This window comes from Scylla paramamosain, chromosome 20 (assembly GCF_035594125.1).
Source record: "Scylla paramamosain isolate STU-SP2022 chromosome 20, ASM3559412v1, whole genome shotgun sequence".
Lineage (NCBI taxonomy): Eukaryota > Metazoa > Arthropoda > Malacostraca > Decapoda > Portunidae > Scylla > Scylla paramamosain.
The window spans coordinates 23,188,995-23,211,494 of NC_087170.1; the positions used below are offsets into that span (position 1 = coordinate 23,188,995).

The window sequence follows — 22,500 nt, forward strand, 5'->3', positions numbered from 1 at the left end:
TATATATATATATATATATATATATATATATATAGATAGATATAGATATAGATATAGATAGATAGATAGATAGATAGATAGATAGATAGATAGATAGATAGATGATAGATAGATAGATAGATAGATAGATAGATAAATGACGAGGAAGGCAGTGAGTGAAAATGAGAGAAGCATGAGGTAAGATAGTGAACAGATTGTGATGGATAACTGCATGAAATAGGAGACCACAAGGAAAAGCAGACGGTACAGGGTTACTGAAATGGATAATGATGAATGCGGATGAAGACATGAAGCAAAGATGAAAGGAAAAATGTGATAAACAGCAAAAAGGTAGTGGTGAAGAACTGGATAAAATAGAAGACTGAACGCAAATCAGCAGGTAAGGATAAATGAAACACATAATTATGAATGAATGTAGTGGAAGATATGAAATGAAGAAGAGAACCAAGGGAACCGTGACAAAAAGACGATACACAGTAAAAAGACAGTGATGGATGAAATACAAGATTGCTAACAAATTGTGAGTTAAAAGGATTACTGAAACAGAAAACGATAAATGAATGCAGCGGGAGATATGAAGTAAAGATGACGGAAAAATAAGAAAAATAAATATACGATAAACATTGGAAAGTTACTGAAATAAAAACTGAAATAAGGAACCACGAGGATATAAGAAGGAATTATAGGCATTACCCATACAGATAAGAATGAGTGTAATAGAAATCTTAAAGAAAAGATGAAAAAAAGTGGAGAAAAGTTATATACAGTAAAAGAAAGAAGTGGAAGAATGAACGCCACTCGAGAAGACATTCCACAGTAGAGCGAAAGGGAAGGAGAGGCGACGCGAAGTCATTCTTGAAGGAAGTGAGCAGTCTGCGAAGGATAAAAGAGCAAGTGTCAAGAGCTGGTTTTAGACACAAACGGAGAGATGCTAGAGGACAGGAATGCAGCGGAAAAGAGGTAAGGTGAATATTCTGAAGGGTCGTGAAATGAAAAGGATGTGAGGGCGGCAGCAGGAGTAGATTGCTTTTGGTGGAGGGGGAGTTAAGAGCATGAAAGCCGAGGGATGAAAGGATATCGATAAGAGTCGGGTACTCAGGGACTAGATGGAAATAAAGTGTGGAATTATTACAGCGAAGTAAATAAAAGCAGAGATGATCGCCTGGTTGTGGATTTTTGAAGCTTCAATGCGAGCTGGATAAAGGATGCCGAAGCTATGAAGGAAGTTTACATTGCGCCACTGTATACATGTAAAAGTGATTACAGATCCTTGCAAATTACACGAAAAGATGGCTGTTCATCTAACAACAACTAACTATACTTAACCAACCGGATACATTTAATTACAAGCACACTAAACTTCACTCAACTACCTTTAACTACACCTAAATACATTAATCTACACTCAAGTAGACTTAATTACCCTTACACAGACAAGTGGCGATTCACTTAACCAGAAGACTAATTTAAAACTAAAGATGAACAATATGGCTGTGGGAGAAATACAGAATGCATTCGAATCGTTCTACAAAGAGAGATATTTGACAGTGCATTCATAGCCTGAGAGAAGAGGGATGACGAGATTGAGAAATGGCTGACTGGTTTTATAGTTGTGTGGAGTGAGAGAAAGTCTATCGAAGAGGATAAGGAAGCACTGCAAGGAAATTAAAGCATGTCTAATGTCTAAATGTTGGCAAAGAGAAAGAAGAATATTTCCAAGCTATTATCAGACTACGAAAGGATGTGGCATAGACAGAGAAATAAGAAAGAGAACGGATGGGACACACATCAAGTAAAACGAGAAGGAACAAATAGCGAATCATTTGGTACCTTCTGATAGCCGTCTTGTTTATAGAGGAGACGTACAAAAATTTCATAGAGGAATTTGGACAAAAATGTGTAAGCGAAGGAAGAGGCGAAAGTAAATACAACAAGCAGTAAAGGGAAGCAGTAGGTCAGGTAGTAAAGATTCGTTACTTAGGTGGCTCGCTGCAACGCGGTTCAGGGAGGCAGAAGAGAACCATTGGGTGGAAGAGGGAGCGAGTGGCTTAGGGAGGTTTTAAGGGAGATGTGGGGGAACAGAGAGAGAGAGAGAGAGAGAGAGAGAGAGAGAGAGAGAGAGAGAGAGAGAGAGAGAGAGAGAGAGAGAGAGAGAGAGAGAGAGAGAGAGAGAGAGAGAGAGAGAGAGAGAGAGAGAGAGAGAGAGAGAGAGAGAGAGAGAGAGAGAGAGAGAGAGAGAGAGAGAGAGAGAGAGAGAGAGAGAGAGAGAGAGAGAGAGAGAGAGAGAGCACATCTTACAAAATTCATGATGCAACCAACCAAAAGCTGTATCATGCAGTAGAAATAAAGTTACTTTCCTCACAGTTCTCGTCGTGTGTGGCTCAGGGAATGCGTAGCGATCATCATAAGAGCGTGTAATAATAATAATAATAATAATAATAATAATAATAATAATAATAATAATAATAATAATAATAATAATAATATAATAATAATAGTAATAATAATAATAACAATAATAACAATAATAATAATAATAATAATAATAATAATAATAATAATAATAATAATAATAATAATAATAATAATAGTTATGTGGTGACACGCTTTGAAAGTATAATAAAAAAGAAAGAGACAAAAAAAGGAAAACTCAAACATGAAACGAGACGTATGATTGTGAACAGAAATCAAATGTATTCTCTCTCTCTCTCTCTCTCTCTCTCTCTCTCTCTCTCTCTCTCTCTCTCTCTCTCTCTCTCTCTCTCTCTCTCTCTCTCTCTCTGCGTAGTGTGTGTGTGTGTGTGTGTGTGTGTGTGTGTGTGTGTGTGTGTGTGTGTGTGTGTGTGTGTGTGTGTGTGTGTGTGTGTGTGTGTGTGTGTGTGTGCGCATGTGTGTGTGTGTGTATTATTATTATTACTATAATCATTACATTATTAGTCTTCTCCTTGACAACTCTACTCATCCTCTCATTTCCTCACTCATCTTTCTCCTCCTCTCACTCTCATCTACTTGGGTTTGCCTCTCGTCCTCCTCCGCTCCTCTACACCTTCCCTCCAGCTTTTCTCTTCCCTTCATCCTCCCCTCCCCTTCTCTCACTTATCACTGTTCCTGCTCCCATCATTCCTCCACCTTCCCTCACATTCTTACCTCCCTTTCCTGACGTAGGTAATGAAGGAGGATGACTCCGCCATCCATCACACCACCTTAGTTCCCTCCCATTCCTTCATTTCCTTCAATTTTTTTCCTTGCTCCTCCTCCTTCTCCTCCTCCTCCTCCTCCTCCTCCTTCTTTACCACGTCACTTACAGAGGGTAAGTAGAAAATGACTTATGAGTTAGCAAAAAAAAAAAAAAGCAAGGAATGAATTCATAAATTCTTGTAAACAGCATGAATAAATGAATGAATAAATAAATCCTATGTTGTTTAATGAAGTGCAAATATGCTGGAAAAATTTGCAGCTTTGCTTTTTTTTTTCTGTGTGTGTGTGTGTGTGTGTGTGTGTGTGTGTGTGTGTGTGTGTGTGTGTGTGTGTGTGTGTGTGTGTGTGTGTGTGTGTGTGTGTGTGTGTGTGTGTGTGTGTGTGTGTGTGTGTGTGTGTGTGTGTGTGTGTGTGTGTGTGTGTGTGTGTGTGTGTGTGTGTGTGTGTGTGTGAGGGAGGGAGGAAGGGGAGAGGTGACTGGAAATTACTAGGAACACTTTTGAAAACATCAAAATGATGCACTACGCTGCGAAATTACAAATACTCCATTCTTTTTATGTTGCAATAACTACCACTTTGATTCCTTGAGAGTCAGATGATAAAAAACCTGTTGAGATACTGTACAGATGGGACTGGGAAACAGAAAAAAAAATCCTACTACATCCACTGTCTGTCCCAGCAAACCTGACACTTCTATCTACCTATCCATGTCTCCCCTTTCAACAGCCATCGCTTCTTCTCACCCCTCCCCACCCGCTCCCTACAGCCCCCAACTAGTCCCCGCCCCTGATCCCCATCCTCGTCCTCGCCCTTCGCCCCAATGAGCGGCGGAACGAGGTCTGCAGCATCCGACTTTTAGTATCATTTGTATTTTTCGTTGTTCTTGTCCGAATAATTTTCCTCGCGTAATGAAACAGCGAAATAGTGAAAATAAAGTACTCAGAAAAAATACGTTGCATTATGAAATACCTGGTGAAGTGGAATAGTAATTACACATGAGAGCACAGAACAAAAATAACTGTGTATGCTACTGAAACTAGAAAAAGTAAAGAAAAAAAACTACATACCGGGTGGTAGCGAGTCACAAGCTGGAGCCTCCGTCACGGCAGTCACCCGCTGCCTCCGCCACGCGAACATTCTCGTCAAGGGAGACGCATCCCTTAAACACAGCATGGAAATAATTAACTTTTGTTTTCCATATTATCATTATTTCTCTCTCTTTATCTCTCTCTTTCTCTCTCTCTCTCTCTCTCTCTCTCTCTCTCTCTCTCTCTCTCTCTCTCTCTCTCTTACTGTACCTAAATTTTCATCAGCCCAAATACGTCCATTGCATGTCTTACAGATACTAACTTATCTCATTGATTGTGAAGTGCATGTCCAGTCTTGGTGAGTACGTACCCCGCACGTGTGTTAAGGGATACATCTAACGTGGAATGGGTTGATTAATCCAGAAAACTTTTACAACTTAGTTTTTTAGTTAGAACCCTTTAAACTGTTATCTAAAACCTACTGTGTAATGCCAGATTTACATGAAGTACCGACATACGTACACTAACAAAACCATGTAACTCGAGGAAACTCCACATATTCTTTGACGTAAATTGTGACAGATTACCTCCTGGAAATATTCATATTCTCGTTCACATATTCAATACTGCATGCCGTTAGACGTAAGTAAAAACGATAATCTTGCCGAAAAAAATGCGTAATTTGTACTCTTTCCGTCAAATATAAATAAATAAATAAATAAATAAATAAATAAATAAATAAATAAAGTATGTAAGAGCCAAAAGCAGGCCAACAACAACAACAGCAACATGAAAAGTGAGTTGGATCACAAAGAACAGAGGGCTAAGTCAATTCGTCCACCAAAGCCAGTACAGACAATGAAACAACTTCACTTAATCCCGAACCACTTTGACGTTTACCTGTGATCGGACTCAGAACAATTCCTTGACACCTCAATTGGATTACACAGGTGCCTCTCTGTACTGGAATCGTGTTGGCTTTGTTGAGACTCCTCCGCTTTGCAGTAACACCCCACCCGCACCCACACCCAACAAACCCACATATAAGAGGTTCCCATATATCATCCCAAATCACCTTTCACGGACGCATAACCCCATAAGAACACAAAAAAATAATGACACTGTAAAAAGTCAGTTGGTCCACACAAGGCAGGTCCTGAAACATCACTAATACTGTCGCTCGACTTCACTCATATGTCTCCTCGCTGCATCATATGGTGACTGACGCTAACACTTTATTCAGGTAGAAAGAATAATAATAAACACAAAATTTCAACACAGGGGTACTACCAAGCTTACACACCAATGCACAGAACAACTGGAAGTGGAATGTCTACCAGTTTTCTCTTTCACGCGACCTCATATGCTGAAAAATTCACCCACTCACCTTCGCTCCTACACGGACAGACACACACACACACACACACACACACACACTGACACACACACACACACACACACACACACACACACACACACACACACACACACACACACACACACTATGATATGGGGGTTACGAAAGAGGCCAGGGACGCTCGCGACCTAAAACCAATCGTTCAGAGTCGCGGGGAATGAAATTTGGAGTGTGACTGAATTATGCCGCAGTAGGAAAAGGATCTTACAGGGTCAAGCAAATGTTACCCCTCCCACCGAAAAGCTGCCGCGAGCAAGGGTAGAATTACAACCTTTCTACCAACACCTTTTTGTTGTGTGTGTGTGTGTGTGTGTATCAAGAACTTGTTTCTCTTGAATATTCACCACCATGTTGCTGAAACTCAAACTGTGATTTATTTTCTCTTTCCTAAATTCAAATTTTGAAATTACCGTTAAATACGTCTGTAATGGAAAACGAAATAAGCAAAACAAAAGAAAGACGGTGCTACATACGAACATCTTAACATTATTCCCTTCTTCGCTTCTGGATGCGTCACGGAGCCTTAAATAAACCGAGATTTTGTTGCGTCTCAAGGGATTTGGTGGTTCTGTGGTGGCCTCATAACATCACTCATGGTATGTTTGTCTCCCGCGTGCAGGTGAAAGATGCTGCCACCTACACGCGCTTCTCCTATTCCTAGTCTTGACAGCGCCACCTACTCCTGAGTGATATGCCTTTCTGTGCTCTGTGTTGAACTAAACAGAGCACCCTTACAACTTCACTCTTTACTGCTTAACCACCCAGCCGTGCGTCAAAGGACGTGCCGCCCTCTTCAACAAGAGGTTCACGCACCGATGAACACCAGCCTTGAGGATCCTGCAAGGCCTTCACAATAACCATGCCACTCACTGCTATACTTCTTCTAGCGGTGCGTCGCGTGGCTGAGCAGGCCGATAGTGCCATCCACTGGAAGATGGATGAGAGAGATCACAGAGCTTCCCTGGCCGCCCCAGCCACCGCGACACAGCAACCGCGGTACAGGCACTGAGGCGTTAGCTGGCAGGCGCGCCGCTAGACCCTTCATATTCTTTATAATGATTCTAATAATTATCAAAATGGTAATGATAATGATGATGATATATCAAAAGTTAAATATGTCCAAGCACAAAACGGATGCAAAGTACGAGTATAAATAAAAGTTGAGCCAAGAGTGATGGAATAAATAAAAATAATAAGAAAGAATAAGAATAATAAGAATAATGAGAAAGAACTGTCTGTACACTAGAACAGCTCCGTTGACAGCGGCGCCTGCAACAGCAGCAACAGAAGCAGCAACAACAACAACAACAACAACAACAACAACAACAACAACAACAACAACAAAGAGGGAAGGTTGAGCGGAAGCAAACACGATCCAGTAGAAGCATCACCCTCATAATGTTATTGCCGAAGCCTCGTCGCCTCATCACTAGGGAAATATTTTCCATTAATTCTTAACTACGAAAAGTTCAAAGTATTTTATTTTAATTCTTTACCGCTGAAATTTCCAAGTTTCAAAATAAAAACAGCAAATACTTGTCGTGTTTTCCCTGCGCCTGGTGCCCGAGGGGATAGCGGGAAGGGGAGCGCCAACCCCGCTGGTCCGGCCTTCCCATTTTTTGTGCGTATACAGCATACCCACTGTGAGTCTTTGTAGGCCTATGAAAATAAATCTAAATGTTTTGTTAGTGAAGGGTTCGCCAAGAATGTTAAATGTGAGGAGCGTCAGTTGAGTGTTCCTGAGAGAGAGAGAGAGAGAGAGAGAGAGAGAGAGAGAGAGAGAGAGAGAGAGAGAGAGAGAGAGAGAGAGAGAGAGAGAGAGAGACAGAGAGAGAGAGAGAGAGAGAGAGAGAGAGAGAGAGAGAGAGAGAGAGAGAGAGAGAGAGAGAGAGAGAGAGAGAGAGAGAGAGAGAGAGAGAGAATAACATTAACAATATTAACTACTGTATGATTCCACTATAATCACCACCACTAACACCGCCACCACCACCACCACCACGAACAACAACAGCAACAACAAAAACAACAAGTAGGATGCAAGAAAAAAAAATCAAGATGCAACGCTACGGCTCTACACATCCACCCTCTCCCTCTCCCTATCCTCCACTCCACTTGCTTTCTTCCACCGCTGCTGTGCCACTAAATGTTCCATCTTCAGTCTGCCCTATGGCCAAACAGGGGAGGGACGACACGCGGGCACACCAGGTGGCATATTTCATTACCATACAGTCATAAATTTAGTAATGAACTGTCTGTATGTTACTGAAGAATATTCATTTCGTATTCTAATAATGAAAATCGCCACATTTGGTAATAAGCGTGATAATATATCTAATTACGTGTATTGGCTCCCATGCGCCAACCCCGCCTAAAAAAATCAGATCAAATCAGCTGTACGGTACAAGGCTCGTCTTTTGTGGAAAATGTTCTGCGATGATCATAGCTGCTCCATTCCACCTGTTATTATGGAATTTGAACGGGTATATGCACTCTCCTAGTTACCTAATGCCAGTTCATCTCACTTCACGGGATATTCATTTCTTATTTCTTAGCCGACAGTTTACAGCGAAAATGTCTCGCCATCACTACTCAGTAAGGCAGGCATTGGAGCTAAGTTTTCAATAGAATTTAGTACACCTCACTCGCAAAAAAAGGAAAGAAATAGATCATCGACAATTTATACGACAGCATTATCAAGATATAGTAAGAGTACTGGTATCCAAAAAAGCACATTTACAAGACAAAACCTCTCTGACAAAAGCGTCCCTTTCCACTTAATACCTCATCATGTCGTGAATTTACTTGATCGTTTTACAAGAAAACTCACTTGAAAGCTTGTCGAGACTAGTACCAAGAAAGGATGTAACGTCCTCCGATCGGTGCAGAAATATTCAAGAGCACTATTATAAATTAATCAGTCCACTTTTAGCCTGCAGTGAAGATATTCAGGAAACCGAACACTTTAGGAGCCAATCAATCATGTTTTGTCGTGTCCAACTGCTGTGATTTACACTGCTATAGAGATGAGTTTTTCCACGGTAATACTTTGAAGACGAAGGCGGAAAAGAGCGCGAGGATGAAGATGCTTAACGCTAATTTGAGAATACACGGAACGTCTGGAAATAGTGCAAGAGTTGAATTTCACACAACAAATGTTGGATGTGTTCAGTGTGGATGCGTGCGAGTATGAATACAAAGGAGAGCAGCAGATCAGTGAGAACGATATTCTGAGTTTCTAATCGGGAGCACCAGCCAGCATGCATCTCTCATCTCATTAGTAATATATACTGTGACAATGGCATAACAGCAGCGTAACATAGTGTGTGTGTGTGTGTGTGTGTGTGTGTGTGTGTGTGTGTGTAATATTTCACTAAGGTTGGTAATCAGACTGAATTTGGGAATGATTTTTGAGCTATTACTAATAATTAATAATAGGCAGACTTCCGTCACACAGTGAGGTGTCCCGCTGCTCGCGCTCCTCTCCTTGGCGGGAATAGAATACTATGCAACCGAGTCCCGGTCCTCCCGTCCCGCGTGTGAGCCTCGACTAAATTGCTCCTTAATTATTCAATGGCTGGGATTTTCTGGAGGCCGAGTTGGTTAAAGCCTTGTAACCGACTCACACCCACCCACACACACACACACACACACACACACACACACACACACACACTAAAAAAAAAGAACAGCAATGAAGACGCCACGTTTCTTCGTTACCTATACATCAAATCACCGTCCTCGTCTCTTATGGATGTTGTAATAACAATTTTTCTCCACCCCACATTAACATGCTCTCTGTTCTTTACCGCGTTTCACTGTTTCATTACTAGCCCTCTCTGTCTACACCTTTCATCGTTTTCATGCATCCATAATCCCTCACTACTATATCTAACATTCATCATTTCGTCTCTGCCTTGTTGACATTTCACTATTAACACGGCTTCCTATTACTGGTTGTCGTCACAGAAAGATGAACAACAGAGCGGCGAATGAAGACTCCTTTACTCATATTGCAGAGAGCATCAGCTGCGCCACATACATATCGTTGTATTGGTGTAAAAGACTGGAAATATAAGTAATTAACTACAAGCACCCATTTCCATATGGACAACATAGCACAGCAGGAAAAAAAAATTCTATTACTGTAAAATATATAGATGGTCATTATATTTCCATTCCAGAGGTTACTACGAATCTTTCCAGGCGGTGTCCAGTAATAAGTGTTTTTTTTTTTTTCATTACAGACGGGGGAATTGCATTGCTATGGAAAGATGATCTATACACGATGAATTTCTAAACAATCACTCCTCGCCTCTCTTCACAACACTAAGCACTAATGTGCTTGTGGTAGTGTTTGCAAGGGTAATACCTTAAATCGATATTGTGTGACCCTTTGAACATAAGAACATAAGAACATAAGAAATAAGGGAAGCTGCAAGAAGCGACCAGGCTTACATGTGGTAGTCCCTGTATGAAATATACCTACGGACTTCTCCAGTGCCTCCTGCAAGACACATGAGTCACACACCCTTAATGGACAGCAGGCTCTATATACAGCCTCGTACTTTGAGGTCTACTCTTGGCAGTGCGGCGTCAGATCACAGGCAGTATTACGCAGCAAATCTATGGTACAGACCAGGGAAACTCAATTATGTTGGGGGGTTCGGCCGTGTAATGGAACTAGAATTGATGTAAGGGTCATACATTTATCTTAGCTCTTTTTTTTTTTTTCTTTGAAACTTTTTTGGGGGAAATTTAAAAAAAATATCACACTTTTTATTATTTGCCTTTACAGTTTCTAAGTACCTCGGAAAAAAAATCTTTGCACAGGACTTGGCAACTTTAAAGAAGCAATTTAATTTACTTGGTGCACTGAAAACCGAGTGCATCGGTGCGCATTGTTCACTGGTGCGGAATCAGTGTTCTTTTCACTCAGCTAGTTATCAACTGATCTCATATTTTACTGAGATTATTACTCCACTTGATGAAAATATACTTACGTAAGATTTCGTAGTTACTTAAATAAAGAAATTTCAACTCTTTAGTTAAATTCTTCTCACTCTGTCAAAGGGATAATGAAAACTTCTCAAGGAACGGATTTGTCCCGCGGGTCGCTAAACGAACATCCCTAACACACACACACACACACACACACACACACACACACACACAAAATACAAACTTCACAAAGAAGACCCAGCATCGTCAAGACTACATACAACCCTTATTACTCTCCGCATATCATTTTTCCTCCGGGAGACGTAAGCACCCCCTGCAGGGCAGCCAACAGGGGCTTTGCCCTTGATAAACAAACACACGTATAATGCCACAAGAAAAGCTACACATTATGACCACAGCGAAACACAGACATAGGATTTGCTTCTTTTCGCTTCCTTTTGCTCGTTTAGGGTAAATATTAAAGAAAAGGAGGGAAAGGGGCCAAGAAAAAAGAGAAATGGGAGAGGAAAAGTAGAACATGAAAAGGGAGAGGAGAAAGGGAAGAGACGAGCTGGAGACATGAAAGAGAGAGAGAGAGAGAGAGAGAGAGAGAGAGAGAGAGAGAGAGAGAGAGAGAGAGAGAGAGAGAGAGAGAGAGAGAGAGAGTGGGGGAGGGAGACCACCAATGCTGAGTCAGCTTATATCAACAAGACCAACTTGAGATTACCTCGTAGCAAAAATATTCTCTCTCTCTCTCTCTCTCTCTCTCTCTCTCTCTCTCTCTCTCTCTCTCCTCTCTCTCTCTCTCTCTCTCTCTCTCTCGTGGAGGGGGAAGTACTCTATTATTTATGTGTTTTTCTTATCTCCCATGAAGCCTCGTTTCCAGCCGCGGCTTGTATGAACGAACAATGCAAGGGAAAAGCCACTCTTATATTACACGGGGCCGCAATGATAAAAATACCCTTTAGAGAGACTTCTAAGACCGCCACACTGACCCTCTTCCTCCTCCTTCTCCTTATCTTCCTCCTCCTCTTCCTACCCTGGGGGCGGCGGCCTGGATTCCTCAAGTTTAAATAGGGGCTGCGGAGACTACAAGAAAAGAAAACACCGGCAAAAAAATGGTTCAGATTCCTTTCCCGGTCGCCGTGGCTCCCGCATAGCCACTGTAAGGCGTGTTTCTGTTTTCCCTGTGATCTTATAGAGACCCCCCGGAAGCGATTTTCGGGCTGCGACCGCGGAAGGGAGGACGAAGGAAAGAATGAAGAAGGAAGAAAAAGTGTACGCCAGAAATAGGAAAAAATACGAAAGATAGCTGATTATTTTTCTCTTCCTCGATTTTTTTTTTCTCTCTGATTCGATTCCAACCTTCCTGTACTCCAAAATTAAAGTTTATCAGACTATTTGGAGACTAAGGGAGGAAAGAGAGGGAAAGAAAATTAAGAGAAAGAAAAAACGTGTGCGTTAAAAATCGAAAAAAATGAGCCCCCGATTTTGTTTTTTTTTTAATCTAGTCCAAGTTTCGTCTTCATGGTTAAAACTAATCTTATTCTTTTCACACCAAGAGAGAGAGAGAGAGAGAGAGAGAGAGAGAGAGAAAGAGAGAGAGAGAGAGAGAGAGAGAGAGAGAGAGAGAGAGAGAGAGAGAGAGAGAGAGAGAGAGTTCCATATATTTCCTTTAAATTTATCTAGGTTTTTTGTATTCTGTGTTCTATGGTTTAAAATTAATCTTACTTTCCTTCAAGCACCGCGGGCGTTTCCCCTTCTCTTTCCCCTCGGTATCTCTGTCTCGCGAGTTTCCCCTTCGACATTCCCTCCCCTTGACCCTCTATCCTCTGACACGCTGCAGGAGACGCCGGGGTCACAGACACATTATCTAATTTGACGAAGAATGAATGAATGAGCCAATGAATACATGAATTAATGAATAGGAATGGAACGAAGTTGATGGAGCTCGGGTTTTATGATTCTCTCTCTCTCTCTCTCTCTCTCTCTCTCTCTCTCTCTCTCTCTCTCTCTCTCTCTCTCTCTCTCTCTCGCTTTCTAATCACTAGTCAATTTACATATTTTCTTCTCTATTTTTTTTTTCTTTTTCCTACAGTGCGTCTTTCTGTTGGGATGAAAACAGTCATGTCTTTCGTACCCAGAGGACTCACGATTGTCCTTCTTCTGTCTCCTCTCATTGGATTGACTTAATAATGTCTTTTTTTTTTTTTTTGCCAAAATACGTCCATTGTCTCCCGAAACAAATACACTTTCAATTCCTTTCTTTCTGCTGTTCGATGCGTCACTGTTCTAATCAAAGGTACAGTGACATAACTGCTTTCCTCCTCTCACTAATTACTTAATTATTTAGGCATAATTTCTGTGACTCGGCGTTTTATGTAATTGCATCGCCTTTTAGTATTTCCTTCAAACAAATTCCCCGTTTTCTTCATTTTTTTTTTTTTTTTCCTGCAGCGATTACAGGTCTCAATGTTTTGCGTCTGTGTCTCGATCTCGATTCTCAAAGTTTAATTCGCTTTCGAGATTAATTTCTCCGTCTGGTTGTGTGTGTGTGTGTGTGTGTGTGTGTGTGTGTGTGTGTGTGTGTGTGTGTGTGTGTGTGTGTGTGTGTGTGTGTGTGTGTGTGTGTGTGTGTGTGTGTGCCGCGATGTTATATTTGGCAGTATTCGTTGCTGCCTCTTAGGGATATGGAGGAGGAGGAGAAGATATAAAAGAGATGAAAGTAAAGAAGAGGAAAAGAACGAGAAAAGAAGGAGGAGGAGGAGGAGGAGGAGGAGGAGGAGGAGGAGGAGGAGGAGGAGGAGGAGGAGGAGGAGGAGGAGGAGGAGGAGAAGAAGAAGAAGAAGAAGAAGAAGAAGAAGAAGAAGAAGAAGAAGAAGAAGAAGAAGAAGAAGAAGAAGAAGAAGAAGAAGAGGAGGAGGAGGAGGAGGAGGAGGAGGAGGAGGAGGAGGAGGAGGAGGAGGAGGAGGAGGATTATAGTCAAATACAAGAAAATCGTAGTAAAACAATAAGAATCTCTCTCTCTCTCTCTCTCTCTCTCTCTCTCTCTCTCTCTCTCTCTCTCTCTCTCTCTCTCTCTCTCTCTCTCTCTCTCTCTCTCTCCACTGTACCCAGTCAAACGACACACAAACATACTCATAGATCACTCTTACCCTCGCCGTCCCTTCGTCACCGTGACACGCGAGTACTAAGTTTGGTTCACTGGGCGGGAAAATCACGCTCGTATGAATATCTACCAACATTAAACAAGTTCAATTTGAATCCAACCCCACGTGTTCTCATGCAACAAAAAAAGGGGGAAAAAAAAGGGGTGGGGAAAAAAAAAAGACGCACAGCCAGTATTCTCAAAAGTTTCGTCATCTTATTTCAACTTGTTTTAACAGCTTCGGTGAAAATTACTGGTGTTTTTGTTTTCTTTATTTTATTTTACTTCTTTTTTTATTCCTAAAAGTTTTATCTCGACTTGTTATAACGGCTCTATTGGTATTTCAAATCGTGTTTTCATGAATATAGCTTAGCATTCGCATACGCTTTTTTTTTTCTCGTTCTCTGTCTGTCCGTCTGTTTATTTTATTTTTTCCTTTTATTTCCCTTTCACTGCCTGTCAGTTTATTTACTTGCCTGCTTGCTTGTTTGTCTATCTATTTACCTGTCTGCCTATCTTTCTGTCTGTTTGTTTGCCTGCCTGCCTGCCTGCCTGCCTGCCTGCCTATCTGTCTGTCTGTCTGTCCCTTCGTCTATCCATCGCTACAACCCACGGTGATTCAAATCCACAAAATGAAATGCTTTAAAACTCGTCACACCGATCAGAGTTACATCAAAAGTGGTATCACAGGAATTTCAAATCGACCGTAATCTTCCAAAGTGTTAAATTGGACGATGGTAAAATTTCCCCACTGATTTGGTTGCCCTGCTATTAGGCGCCGCCTTCTGTCCCAGCCACGCCACTGAAAGGCTGAGCACGCAGTGGCAACCAAACAATAATAACCAATGTAAGTGGAGGAGTGAAAATCGTCCCCACTTCTGGTACTTTCATGCTAGTGGTATCGCCGGATGATTGCGCCCGCGCAACACACACACACACACACACACACACACACACACGAGCTATTATTTCGGTATTAACTATGACAGTTTGAGAAAAATGTTTGTCTTTATATGTATGGAATGTGTACTCTCTCTCTCTCTCTCTCTCTCTCTCTCTCTCTCTCTCTCTCTCTCTCTCTCTCTCTCTCTCTCTCTCTGTGTGTGTGTGTGTGTGTGTGTGTGTGTGATTCAATTACTGAATTGCAGATGCATTTCTGAAGTTGTTTTTCACGTGTAAATGTTTATTTTTCTTTGTGGATTTGTGTTGTTGTATACTTAACATGCTGTGATCAATAAACTATCTGAATCTGTGTGTTTGTCCATCATGGTATTTGAGATGTATGCACGGTCTACCACTTCTGTCAACTCACAAGATCAAATGTGAGCCAGAAATCAGTCCTACAACAAAAGACTCCGATGAGAGAAACACAGAGCACCACATGATAGGAAGGCACGTCAGAGAGCACATATCTCGACAACGCCACGTAATAAAAGAGACTGTGACGATGAGTGGACGACTCCTTAATGTCACACAATGAAATGAAATGTGGCAAACATTAACATTCTCTATAGACTTAACACTTTCAATGCGCTACGTAACAACACACAGCATTACAAATATTGTAGAAATTCATTAGAAACATTGTAGAAATTCATCACAACCACCTATTAATTAAGAAGAATAAAAAAAGTAGTAGTAGTAGTAGTAGTAGTAGTAGTAGTAGTAGTAGTAGTAGTAGTAGTAGTAGTAGTAGTAGTAGTAGTAGTAGTAGTAGTAGTAGTAGTAGCAGCAGCAAAATATTTATGGTTATGGATGAAAAAACAGAGGAACACTAAAGAGAGAGAAATGAAAACCATGGTAAGATTAAAATAACTCGTGAAAAAAAATAAAATAAAAAATACATATATATATATATATATATATATATATATATATATATATATATATATATATATATATATATATATATATATATATATATATATATATATATATATATATATATATATATATATATATATATATATATATATATATATATATATATATATATATATATAGTTTAAAAATCATAATCGCCAGAAAAAATGGGAAGAAAAATGCAAGTATAATGAAAAAAAATGACATCATATTAGTAATTCTAAAGATCGATGAACTCATAAGACAACACTCACCCCATGAAGACGCTCATCCCTTAGGAACCACCAGACAGGAACGAGCCCCACTGCTCCTCCTCCTCTCCTTCAACACCCACGTCGCCTCCAGGACATCTGTGGGCATAGGAGAGGAGTGGTGCGGTATATTATGGGAGTGAAGAATTGGATGATCGGATACGCCTGCTTCTGTCCCACTCCCTCACACTCCTCTATTCCCTTGGAGCCACCTTCATGACTCCTGAGTGATGCTGAATTTTGAAGATTTAGAGAAGAATTTATTAGTACTTTTCTCATTCTAACTTCCTTCCTCGTACTAATTCTTCCTTTCTTCCCTTGATCAAGACTACTCATGGCGACGTTTTAGGATGATGTAACCAAAAGGATATGGAATGTGAGAGCAGAATAAGTAAATGTGTGTGCTTAGTTATATGGGGAAGTTATTTACAAGTCCTTTGAATGGACGTATACAGGAGTTTACATATAATGTGGTTGAAGAAAGCCAGGCTGGCTTTAGGCATGAATATTCAACTTTAGATCATATATTTTTGCCAAAATTTGTAATAAACCTGTTCAAGCGGTTGACATAAACTATGCACATTTGTAATAATTACTGCTTGTCAGAGGTGTGACTATCACAAACTATTGTAAATCCAAGCTGGTTTTAGAAAGCAGTGGAATTAAGGCTTAGGGACCAATGGATTACATCATGAAATTCTAATTTAGTGTCAAAGTCAATTTGCAGTAGCTACAAAATATACAAGCATATTTATTTAGAGGAATATCTCGTTAAGCTCTCAAAGCATAATCATATTTTGTTGACAAAGCTATGTGCTTCTAATAACAAGTTGCCTATTACAATAGAAAGGTATAGTAATATCAGAAGGAAAAAACATGTTTGTAGTAAATGTAATGCTGGAGTAATTGGTGTTGAGAACCATGCATTGTTTGTGTGAAAATTTAAAAAATTGTTCGTCTCAGAGATAAATATATTTCAAGGTATTATAGAGATATAGACCTAGTCAGTTTAAATTTATCTTATTAATACAGGCAAACAATGTAACTGTACTGAATTTCTTCATTTTTTTTCTTAAAGCTGTATTAAGTTTGTTTCAGTACAATGGATACCCCCACTAACACATGATATTGATAGAAAGTCAAGAAATGTTTAGGCAACAATGATTTTGAGGGATTGTGCTCCATATTTTTACATAAAGTCCAAGCATAAATAAATTCAATTAAATTCTGTTCGCACGAGTGGTTATCCTGTATTCCTTAATTTTCTGGGCTATCATAAGGACTATTTTCAAAGGCCATAGTAATTATTAATCAACTTTTCATCTCTGCCTTTTCCCCATTGATCATTCGAGGTCCTTGTTAAACTGTCACCACTTGAAAACCTAACAGCTTCCATTACATCTCATTATGAAGCAGCCAAGATGACCCACCCGAAATGTTTTGAGAATACAGAACCAAGTCCTTCCTGGAGCAGGCCATTTTCAAGCCATCATTGTGTCTCCAAAGAATACCCATGCGCCTATCAACCCTGTCCTGAATGATGGGTCTATTGTGGTCTATGGGGCAGCAGGAGCCTCTGCAAGGGCATCATTCTGCCTGTGTCACCATGGACAAGGGGTGACCAATCAGTCCTCCAAGACCAAGGAGCAACCCACCTAAGTTGCAGAATACAGAATAGTTGCCAACAGTTGCTTCTGGCCAAGAATGACAAAAACAAAATAAATAAATAAGTAAATAATAATAAAAATAATAATAATAATAATAATAATAATAATAATAATAATAATAATAATAATAATAATAATAATAATAATAATAATAATAATAATAATAATAAATAAATAAATAAATAAATAAATAAATAAGTAAATACATAAATAATAATAATAATAATAAAACATGATACAGTAACAAAGATTTTTTTCACCTTTATTACTACAACATTACTGAAATGGAGTAAATCTAAGGAAGAATCACCAGTTAGAGAAATAACACTTAATGTTATAAATACTACTACTACTAACAGTAGCAATAATAATAATAATGATAATCAGTAGTAGTAGTAGTAGTAGTAGTAGTAGTAGTAGTAGTAGTAGTAGTAGTAGTAGTAGTAGTAGTAGTAGTAGTAGTAGTAGTATGCATCACACAGGAATATATATAGTAAGAGTTCAGTGCACTTAAATGCCAGTGCCTGTCTTGTCATCAAGTGCATCTCTCTCAGGCCTCAGATATTACCATCACATAAATATGGATATTTTTTTTCCTCCCTTCAGTATTACTTCAGTTTTACAGAGCCCACACAGAATGCCTTTCAAAAATATCACCCATAACTGAGTTAGGAAGGAAAATGCTATCCCAGAACTTTTCCAAATTATTTCTTTCCAAGATAATACTCAATTCTCACACAGTAAAGGTTTACATAAGCCCTTGCTGATCTAACAGAGACAAAAGCATGTCCACTTTTACAAATGAAAGTCTTCTCAACCTCCTTAATGCCTGTGTAGCTCCAACAAAAAAGTCCTCCTTCAGTGAAAGCATTGAGAGGATTTGAGTATAAGAGGGGACACTGCCTGGCTTCCCATCACCATAACACTCTTCATGCCATGCCACTACCAGATACACACTTTGAAAAGAGCTGTATCTACCTTTGACATGTAATTTCAAGAAATTAAACCTTGTTTAACTTGTGCTTTGAACTGGTCCAGCTCCCCCAAGGCAGTTTTGTAATTTATCAATAATTCTGCTGGTAACTGTATACAATGTTTCTTAATGGAAAATGGTGATTTGCCTGAATCTAACTGGAAGAGAGTATGGCTGGTGAACATTACTAGCCTCTCAACAGCAGTTCAGAGGATATGAATTAATAAATACATGCACCAAACTCCACAAGCACCTCATCCTGGCAAGCTGCAGTGTGGAATGAAACAAATTACTCCTTTGCACATATTTATTAAGACTAGATCATGTTGTCTTTTTTTTGGTTTTAATCTCTATTTCATTATTGTCTTAATACATGGCAAGTAGCACTGCTGTAGCCTCAGCAGGAGGCCAACCAAACCACACTAATGGAAGCAGTCAACAGCGAATCAACTTTCCATGCCAAACATATTGAGGACATCCTCTTAACTCAGATCTAAATAATCCTGATATTAGCATCTTATAATAAAATAAATAAATAAATTATGATTTAAATTATTGGATTCAATCACAGTTACATACACTAATATTGCATTACTGAAAAGCTTTCCATACTGCAATCTACATGGTTCAAAGTGATGCCCAAATGCTTTGAATGCACAACCAAAAACATTAGTTTGTGTTTGAGTTATTCATGACTACTGCTCTTAAATTCAGTCACAGTATGTTTATACCTACAAGCAAAAATTATTAATGCAGATTTCAAATACACCAACAGAATATCACACGACTAGATCACTTACATGACTAGAAACCAAAACAACCTTACACATGATTGTCTCTATGAACACCAGCCATTCTACCTCTATACACTCCACCCTTGTACTAGAAGGCTCTACCCACACAGTTCACTCATGCATAGAGGGACTGGAAAGGCCACAGCTGGCATAGAAATGGATGCAAAGCTTCCACCCTCTGCCAGCACACACCCTCAAGCAGCCACTCCCTAACTAAAAATTACTAGCTAAAACAAGTCCTCTTAGAATATACTTTATAATATATAGACATACTCTTAAACCATATAATGCTCATTTGTAAGAAGAAAACTCATGCCCCAACCCCCATTTTTTTTTTTTTTTTTCTCTATGGCGTGGACGGATCCAATTTGTGTGTCACATGTCATGCAGAAATGGGAGAGTTGTGGGAAGGGTCGTGACATGGGGTTAGCTAAAGAATGGAAAGAGGTATTGGGGTTAACTCCCCCCGGAATAAAAGGAAGACATAAGGTTACATAAAGGAAAGGGGTGGGATATGGGTTACCTAAGTAATGGGAAAGGGAATGGGCTTACTTTAAAAAATAAAATAAATGAGACAGCTTTAAAAATATATGAACAAATTATAGGTTAAAAACAATGATTTATAAATCAAAGAAATATCTGAAAGGATAAAATACATATGTATAATGTTAGGAATAAACACTTGGAATTTAACTGACTCAAAGGAGTGAACAACATGAAGGTATAACACTATATTGTCTGGAATTATGCACAGATGTACAATGCATACAAGGTAAAGACAAATGAAAGAACTGGTGGGACAGAGTAATTATGAAATACAGACAAATCACAATTTACAAACATTCAACTTGTAAACTATTTATGTTAAGAATAAAATAATTTTGCCCTTTATCTTGATTTATGTATGCAGAATTTACACTTATAAAGAAATATTAACATGGAAAAGGGTATCATTAGACCCTAGTCTTTTGGATATTTGATTTATGAAAGCATTTTTGTGGGAAAATGCAATTTCTGTAAACAATGACTGACCTGTATAAAGGTTGGCAAAGAAGAGGATCCAAACCCAAAATAATGTAACAATCATGCAATAGAGAATGGGTAAAATGATGGTTGAGGACATAAGACACAGGACATGACTATTCAGAAACTGATGAGCAGCAAGAGGTGGGAATATCTAAGAAAGAACATGATGATGAGTACAAGGTAAAAAGAGGATGATGGACTAATAATTACAGGAAAAAAGTATATCAGCATAAGTAAGAGAGTACTTATATTTCTCTTCAGAATGCGATGACACTTTTTTTTTCCAAAACCCCATGAGGCAACACCAACAAACATCACAACCTCACAGAAAGCTATTGGAGAAGCTTTACTGTTCCCAAGCATCTTCTCCATTGCTAACAATCAGGCAATAACAAGGAAAATACTGATACACAAGAAGCTTGCAGTATTTCTAGGGGCACAGCACAACATGAATGTGTAGTATATATGGCATTCTTTATAACGGGTCATTGATGGACAGAGAACATGAAAATACATGTGAAGTTTCCAGTATAATTGTCAAATCCTATGGACTGTCAATCATTACCTTAAGTACATATGCAGGAGGAATGATGATAACAAATGTCTATTAACAAAGTGGGAAAGAAAAGCTAATAAAAAAAAATGTTTTAACATTTACATGATAACTGAGAAAAGAAAAATGGATGTTAAAAGATTAGAAAGAATTTAAGTAACCATGAATTTAAAAAATGTAAACATCACAAAATATCAAAGAATATTTTCATTTATATTTTGGTAAACTACAAGCATTCATTGCTACCAACATCACTTTTGAATGTGTCATCTATCATAATTAACCTCAATTAATTACTTATGTTTATTATTTTCGAAACAATACTCATGAAGCCAAATGAAGGAACAAAAAAAAGTATGACATTATAATTTTTTCAGAGGTACTAAGCCACCCTAGAATATCTAAATCATTTATTAACCACAGCAAAGTCTTCTAAATTATGTGATAACTCTCTCTCACCGCCACAATGTTGCATATCTAGCTGTCTTCTACCGCTATTTTCATGCTAACTGCTCTTCTGATCTTGCTAACTGCATGCCTCCCCTCCTTCCATGGCCTCGCTGCACAAGACTTTCTTCTTTCTCTCACCCCTATTCTGTCCACCTCTCTAACGCAAGAGTTAACCAGTATTCTCAATCATTCATCCCTTTCTCTGGTAAACTCTGGAACTCCCTGCCTGCTTCTGTATTTCCACCTTCCTATGACTTGAATTCCTTCAAGAGGGAGGTTTCAAGACACTTATCCACCAATTTTTGACCACTGCTTTGACCCTTTTATGGGACTGGCATTTCAGTGGGCATTTTTTTTATTAGATTTTTGTTGCCCTTGGCCAGTATCCTTCCTACATAAAAAAAAAAAAATTCTAAACCACTATCAACCAACACCATAAACTGTACCTTTGTTATTAAAGTCTAACTCACTTTTCAGAATGTGCATAAATATTTTTGTAGTACATCATCACACAACATCCATGCCTGAAAGTGCTGAATAAAAGCCTGTAGCATCACACATGGTCAGCATTCGCAAATGCTTCAACACCTTACCTTGAAAAAAATTGTCAGGCTTTAGTGGAAGTTATTTGTAGTTTTAAGGATGTTTTCATGATTCTAATGATAGTTTCACTAGGTCTCTGCACCATGAGTGATAGGAAACACCAATGAAAACCTAATCATCTTCTAATCATATTCTTTGAAAACAGTGAGTGAGAGGACAATGTTTCAGAATACAGACCCATTAAAGAAAATGCATCAGTCTAATGGCAAACATGAAATTTTGATGGCATAAAACCCCTAGGATTGCTCTGAGTAATGATGGCATGAAAACTAGCTCATCATCCCAGAGCTAACTGTCTATAAAGAGAGTCAAGTGCATGAATATAGAATTTCTGATACTTTTAAGCTTAATTAGAAGCCCTGTAAGCTATAGAAGGATGTTCCAATCCAGCACCCAAAAATCCTGGCTAATTTTTTTCAAGGTTCTAAAGGAGCTTATTGCCTCAAAGGAAAATCAATTATACGCATATTGCCAAAACTGAGAAAATTTTGGACAATATTCAACGGAAATAGTTGCATTTTTATCATAATTTCCATCAATTTCTTATAAGCATGGCAGCAATGAATCTCAAGAGCTTATCAAAAATATCTG

General features: G+C 39.0%; 1 protein-coding gene across 9 annotated transcripts in view; it reads right to left on the reverse strand.

The window, feature by feature from the left end:
- LOC135110660 (calmodulin-lysine N-methyltransferase-like) overlaps positions 1-22,500 on the reverse strand; it is a 77,211-nt gene that overhangs the window by 28,703 nt on the left and 26,008 nt on the right. For 6 of the 9 annotated variants that reach the window (XM_064023240.1, XM_064023238.1, XM_064023235.1 and 3 more), the window contains 2 exons: positions 15,847-15,942; positions 4,266-4,357 (listed from right to left, as the gene is read on the reverse strand). In XM_064023240.1, coding sequence (XP_063879310.1) covers positions 4,266-4,357; positions 15,847-15,863 — 109 coding nt within the window. In that variant the 5' untranslated portion in view covers positions 15,864-15,942. Of the gene's footprint in view, positions 1-4,265; positions 4,358-15,846; positions 15,943-22,500 lie in introns of those variants that run through there. The other 3 variants (XR_010273350.1, XR_010273349.1, XR_010273348.1) reach the window with 1 other exon arrangement.